The following is a 7,240-nucleotide window of genomic DNA, read 5'->3' as shown; positions in this document are numbered from 1 at the left end:
TGCACAGTTCACTACATACTTTAAGCATCTCTGTCAAAGACAATTCAGAGTCATGAGGGAAAAGTATATCTTCTCCTGTCTTGGAGCCTAGGATAATATCCTATCCAGTCTCCTTCTGTCCTAGAGCCTAGGATAATATCCTATCCAGTCTCCTTCTGTCCTAGAGCCTAGGATAATATCCTATCCAGTCTCCTTCTGTCCTAGAGCCTAGGATAATATCCTATCCAGTCTCCTTCTGTCCTAGAGCCTAGGATAATATCCTATCCAGTCTCCTTCTGTCCTAGAGCCTAGGATAATATCCTATCCAGTCTACTTCTGTCCTAGAGCCTAGGATAATATCCTATCCAGTCTCCTTCTGTCCTAGAGCCTAGGATAATATCCTATCCATTCTCCTTCTGTCCTAGAGCCTAGGATAATATCCTATCCAGTCTCCTTCTGTCATAGAGCCTAGGATAATATCCTATCCAGTCTCCTTCTGTCCTAGAGCCTAGGATAATATCCTATCCAGTCTCCTTCTGTCCTAGAGCCTAGGATAATATCCTATCCAGTCTCCTTCTGTCCTAGAGCCTAGGATAATATCCTATCCAGTCTCCTTCTGTCCTAGAGCCTAGGATAATATCCTATCCAGTCTCCTTCTGTCCTAGAGCCTAGGATAATATCCTATCCAGTCTCCTTCTGTCCTAGAGCCTAGGATAATATCCTATCCAGTCTCCTTCTGTCCTAGAGCCTAGGATAATATCCTATCCAGTCTCCTTCTGTCCTAGAGCCTAGGATAATATCCTATCCAATCTCCTTCTGTCCTAGAGCCTAGGATAATATCCTATCCAGTCTCCTTCTGTCCTAGAGCCTAGGATAATATCCTATCCAGTCTCCTTCTGTCCTAGAGCCTAGGATAATATCCTATCCAGTCTCCTTCTGTCCTAGAGCCTAGGATAATATCCTATCCAGTCTCCTTCTGTCCTAGAGCCTAGGATAATATCCTATCCAGTCTCCTTCTGTCCTAGAGCCTAGGATAATATCCTATCCAGTCTCCTTCTGTCCTAGAGCCTAGGATAATATCCTATCCAGTCTCCTTCTGTCCTAGAGCCTAGGATAATATCCTATCCAGTCTCCTTCTGTCCTAGAGCCTAGGATAATATCCTATCCAGTCTCCTTCTGTCCTAGAGCCTAGGATAATATCCTATCCAGTCTCCTTCTGTCCTAGAGCCTAGGATAATATCCTATCCAGTCTCCTTCTGTCCTAGAGCCTAGGATAATATCCTATCCAGTCTCCTTCTGTCCTAGAGCCTAGGATAATATCCTATCCAGTCTCCTTCTGTCCTAGAGCCTAGGATAATATCCTATCCAGTCTCCTTCTGTCCTAGAGCCTAGGATAATATCCTATCCAGTCTCCTTCTGTCCTAGAGCCTAGGATAATATCCTATCCAGTCTCAATCCCCCTGAAGCCCCAAATGAAAAAGTCCTAACTTTATTCTCTAATCTATAGGTTGCATTATCAGAGCACATGTGGCCTAGGCACATCAGAATACCTCTATAACATTTACCCCGCTTTTGTCTTGTATTGCTGCCCATATAGAGTTCAGGTAGAGAACGTGTGATCAACAAACGCTATGACAGGAGATATGGATGTATTTAAACAGTCCCCGGAAGGGTAGCCTAGTGGTTAGAGCGTTGGACTAGTAACCAGAAGGTTGCAAGTTCAAACAAGGTACAAATCTGTCATTCTGCCCCTGAACAGGCAGTTAACCCACTGTTCCTAGGCCGTCTTTGAAAATAAGAGTTTGTTCTTAACTGACTTGCCTAGTTAAATAAAGGTAGAAATAAAATAAAATATATACTTTGATACTAAAATAATTCCTCTCTTTGTTAGTCTTGGGCTGATCAGCTTTCTGTATAGCCATCAACTCTATTTGGACAAATACAAGTGATATTCTGTCATTCGTGGAAGGAGGAAGTCTAGCCACTTTTGACTGCCGTTACAAAGTTTTGTATGATTTGACAAAGCCTGTGCGCCCTGACCAGAAAACCTGCTGAATGAATTGAGGAACATAGTGCTCGGGAATTTATAAATGTCCTGTTTCACAATTTCCTTAAGCGATCTAAGATCGTTACTCTATCATTACTAAATATGAGTTTAATTTGCTCTGAAACCTTTACATAGTGGCGAGTCCAAGCACACAAGGTGACGCAACGCGCCTCTTATTTTGGGAGGACCCTGGCATAGTGACCATCTTGGTTTTTAAAGCTTTAAACCTTTACATAGTGGCGAGTCCAAGCAGACAAGGTGATGCAACGCGCCTCTTATTTTGGGAGGACCCTGGCATAGTGACCATCTTGGTTTTAAAAGCTTTAAACCTTTACATAGTGGCGAGTCCAAGCAGACAAGGTGATGCAACACGCCTCTTATTTTGGGAGGACCCTGGCATAGTGACCATCTTGGTTTTAAACTCTGGGACTTTTTGCTGTATTTTCTTGGACTCTCGGGATAAATATGAATTATTCTCAGAATTTAAACTTGGTAGATTTTCAGGAAAATTTGAACCCCTATTCACGAGTGATTTTAAAATGAATAAAACCGATTTGGGGAGTAAATTGTGAATTGTATCCACAAATGTCAGCACCCTAAGCCCTATATAGTATAGGAATAGGGTGCCCATCTCTCTGTTGATCAGTTGGTAGAGCACGGAGCTTGCAACGCCAGGATCATAGGTTAGATTCCCGCTGAGGCCACCCATATGGAAAATGTATGCACGCTATGTCTGTAAGTAGCTTCGGATCAAAGTGTCTGCTGAGTGGTATACACATGCAGCCGTAGCCTACCTTAGATGGTATGGCCTTTTGATCCTTCAGGTCATACGGGGTGAGGACCTTGTCAATGTAGTGGATCACACCGTCAGCTGTCACGTAGTCACTGGAGACTATCCTAGCGTCATCATTAATGTACACAGAGCCCTGAAAGAAGGGGGGAGATAGAGAGAAACTTTGTTAAAGGACCAGTACAGTCCAAAAAAATATGATTTCCTGTGTTTTATGTACATTTCCACACTATGAGGTTGGAATAATACTGTGAAATTGTGAAAATTATTTTTAATGTCCTTTTAGTGTAAGAGCTGTTTGAAAAGGCCACCTGAGTTTTGGCCTACGTGGTGACATCAAGTTAGTTAATAGACCAACACGAAAGAGAGTTCCATTAAAACATTTACGTAATAAAAAATGGCCATAAAAACCAGTCCGTTTTTAAGCTAGAGATTTCTGTCGCCTTCTGCATCTGCGGTGGACCTTGGAGAAGTAGGCCTTCGAGTTGTTAACCTTGGAGTAGTCAGCTTAGGAGAAATAGGTATTGTAGAAGTAAACCTAGGAGAAGTAAACCTAGGAGAAGTAAAACTAGGAGAAGTAGGCCCTTGTGTAGTAAACCTAGGAGAAGTAAACCTAGGAAAAGTAAACCAAGGAGAAGTAGGCCCTTGTGTAGTAAACCAAGGAGAAGTAGGCCTAGGAGAAGTAGGCCATGTGTAGTAAACCAAGGAGAAGTAGGCCCTTGTGTAGTAAACCAAGGAGAAGTAGGCCTAGGAGAAGTAGGCCATGTGTAGTAAACCAAGGAGAAGTAGGCCCTTGTGTAGTAAACCAAGGAGAAGTAGGCCATGTGTAGTAAACCAAGGAGAAGTAAACCAAGGAGAAGTAGGCCCTTGTGTAGTAAACCAAGGAGAGGTAGGCCCTTGTGTAGTAAACCAAGGAGAAGTAGGCCTAGGAGAAGTAGGCCCTTGTGTAGTAAACCAAGGAGAAGTAGGCCCTTGTGTAGTAGACCAAGGAGAAGTAAACCAAGGATAAGTAGGCCCTTGTGTAGTAAACCAAGGAGAAGTAGGCCCTTGTGTAGTAGACCAAGGAGAAGTAGGCCCTTGTGTAGTAAACCTTGGAGAAGTAGACCAAGGAGGAGAAAACCAAGGAGAAGTAGGCCCTTGTGTGGTAAACCAAGGAGAAGTAGGCCTAGGAGAAGTAGGCCCTTGTGTAGTAAACCAAGGAGAAGTAAACCTTCGAGTAGTAGTATTTGGAGAAGCAAGCCTTGTAGTAGCAGTATTTGGAGAAGCAAGCCTTGTAGTAGCAGTATTTGGAGAAGCAAGCCTTGTAGTAGCAGTATTTGGAGAAGCAAGCCTTGTAGTAGCAGTATTTGGAGAAGCAAGCCTTGTAGTAGCAGTATTTGGAGAAGCAAGCCTTGGACGAGCCAGAAATGGGCAAAAGTAGCTCACTATGAAGGAAATAGGGTGCCATTAGGGACTCACATCCTTGAGTCTGAAGGTGAGCTGGTGTCCGGAGACGGCCACAGCCTTTGAGGTGGTCTTCAGGTCAGAGAGCATCAGAGTCTCACAGGACACCATGTGGTAGTTAGCCAAGTCTGGGCTGCGTCCCTGTGACTCCCATGCCTCTATCTGGAGAGAGAGTTTGCACAGGGGTGGGTCAGAGACCCACACACACCATAACAATAACATGAGCCCAGGTGTATGCCACACACACACACACACACGCACGCACGCACGCACGCACACACACACACACACACACACAGTATAAGCAGCCCCGTCCTACACACAGGAACATTGAAAAAAAGGACAATTTTTTTGACATACTGAGAAGTTGCTGTTTGCAGGAGGTATGAATATAGTGAAGGGCCCATCACCGTACAGACTCCTCACATCAGACACCTGGAGAACCACAAGCATTAGTCTCATCAAAAATATGCGGAATGTGAATAATCCTATTTGTCTTGGTAACATTTATTTTATAACATAGAGAAGTGAAATGTCATTACCACCCTACAATAACTCACAGACTCACCATGACTATCCGACGGTACAACGCAGCTTCTGACTGGCGAAATATCTCCTGCAAATATCCATTGGAAAATATATTCATAAACTCATGCACGCACGCACACACACACGCACGCACGCACGCACGCACGCACGTCACGCACGCACACACACACACACACACACACACACACACACACACACACACACACACACACTCACCGTGCGGGTCTTGCCGCGGCAGTCAAAGCCATCTCCGATGTGTCCTCCAGTGCAGGAGCAATTCCTCTCTCCGTTGCCCATGTAACGACACCTGGCGTACTTTCCACAGCCCCCGTTGTTCTGGAAACATAACCGGAGTCTACACCTCTGGACACCAGGGCTGTGTCCCAAATGGCACCCTATTCCCTTTATAGTGCACTACTTTAGACCCTATGCCCTTTATAGTGCACTACTTTAGACCCTATTCCCTTTATAGTGCACTACTTTAGACCAGGGCCTATAGGGCCTATAGGGAATAGGGTGCCATTTGGGACCGGCCACAGGAATACTGTAGTACCTAACTAACGGATCCTGTGGATGTGCCTGGGTCAGACCCGGGTCAGACCTGGGTCAGATCTGGGTCAAACCTGGGTCAAACCTGGGTCAGACCTGGGTCAGATCTGGGTCAAACCTGGGTCAGACCTGGGTCAGATCTGGGTCAAACCTGGGTCAGACCTGGGTCAAACCTGGGTCAGACCTGGGTCAGATCTGGGTCAAACCTGGGTCAAACCTGGGTCAGACCTGGGTCAGATCTGGGTCAAACCTGGGTCAGATCTGGGTCAAACCTGGGTCAAACCTGGGTCAGACCTGGGTCAGATACTTGGGTGCGCTGGATTTACTTTATCAGGTTCAATGAAACCAACAAGCCAAAAGAACAGCCCTCCTGAACACCGGTCAGTATGTCACATATTGAACACACTGGTCAGTATGTCACGTATTGAACACACTGGTCAAGGTAAATTACCACCAGTATGTCACGTATTGAACACACTGGTCAAGGTAAATTACCTCCAGTATGTCACGTATTTAACACATTGGGTATATATTTAATCCAAGTCTGATCTGATTAAAATGCCACCCTATTCCCTATATAGTTCACCTATGGGCCCCTGGTAGTGCACTGTGTAGGGAATAGGGTGGCATTTGGGATGCACCTTGTAGTACTACAATGCTCCAGTACTCACAGTCCGACAGGGGTTGAACGGGTAGCAGAAATGCCCATTCCCAGAGTATCCAGGTAAACAGTTACAGGCAACCTGAAACAGGTGGAACAGTTAGTTACTCATGTAACTAAACTAAACAAAATGAAGAAGAAAATACTATGAAACAAAGATAAATTATATAAGGAATGATAGTAAAAAGCTTTGGAACTTCTTGAATTAAATTTTAGGCAACAAGGCAAACTCAGCTCCATCATTCATTAAATCGGATGGCTCATTCATCACAAAGCCTACTGATATTGACAACTACTTTAATGATTTTTTTCAATGGCAAGATTAGCAAAACTAGGCATGACAAGCCAGCAACAATTTCTGAACCTACACATCCATGTATAACTGACCAAATTATGAAAGACAAGCATTGTAATTTTGAATTCCGAAAAGTGAGTGTGGAAGAGGCGAGAAAAGTATTGTTTTCTATCAACAGTGACAAGCCACCTGGGTCTGGCAACTTGGACGTAAAATTACTGAGGATGATAGGGGACTGTATTGCCACTCCTATTTGCCATCTATTCAATCTAAGCCTACAGGAAAGTGTGTACCCTCAGGCCTGGAGGGTAGAAAAAGTAATTCCACTCCCCAAGAATAGCAAAGCACCCTTTACTAATAAGCCTGCTACCAACCCTTAGTAAACTTTTGGAAACAAATGTGTTTGACCAGACACAATTCTATTTCACAGTAAACAAATGATCTTTTAGCACCCTTACAAGGAATATCACACAACATGTAGAGCACTTATACAAATGACTGATGATTGGCTGTAACAAATTGATATTTAGAAGATTATTGGAGCCTTTATTGAGCATAATCTACTGCTGGAAAAACTCACATGTTATGGCTTTACACCCTAAAATTGTGGATAAAGAGTTAAGCCTTTCCAACATAATCCAGGAAGAGTCAGGCATTCCCCAGGGCAGCTGTCTAGGCCCCTTATTTTTTCAATATTTAATAATTTTGCACGCCCAATTTTTCAGTTTTTGATTTGTTAAAAAAGTTTGAAATATCCAATAAATGTCATTCCACTTCATGATTGTGTCCCACTTGTTGTTGATTCTTCACAAAAAAATACAGTTTTATATCTTTATGTTTGAAGCCTGAAATGTGGCAAAAGGTCGCAAAGTTCAAGGGGGCCGAATACTTTCGCAAGGCACTGTAAGTTACTTCACAGAGTAAGCG

The 7,240-nt window shown here is 43.8% G+C and overlaps 1 protein-coding gene across 1 annotated transcript; it reads right to left on the bottom strand.

Annotated features, from left to right (window-relative positions):
* Positions 1–2,688: 2,688 nt before the first annotated feature.
* LOC135529322 (stabilin-2-like) lies at positions 2,689–6,100 on the bottom strand (the record flags this gene model as incomplete). The annotated part of the gene is made up of 6 exons (XM_064958111.1): positions 2,689–2,952; positions 4,275–4,421; positions 4,620–4,694; positions 4,828–4,875; positions 5,025–5,144; positions 6,029–6,100. Coding segments are annotated over 6 exons (711 nt in total), but the record flags the coding sequence as incomplete, so codon positions are not given.
* Positions 6,101–7,240: the final 1,140 nt, after the last annotated feature.

Source organism: Oncorhynchus masou, unplaced genomic scaffold (assembly GCF_036934945.1).
Source record: "Oncorhynchus masou masou isolate Uvic2021 unplaced genomic scaffold, UVic_Omas_1.1 unplaced_scaffold_11300, whole genome shotgun sequence".
NCBI lineage: Eukaryota > Metazoa > Chordata > Actinopteri > Salmoniformes > Salmonidae > Oncorhynchus > Oncorhynchus masou.
The sequence above is the reverse complement of the archived record's forward strand: the minus strand, read 5'-3'. Positions and strand labels throughout refer to the sequence as shown.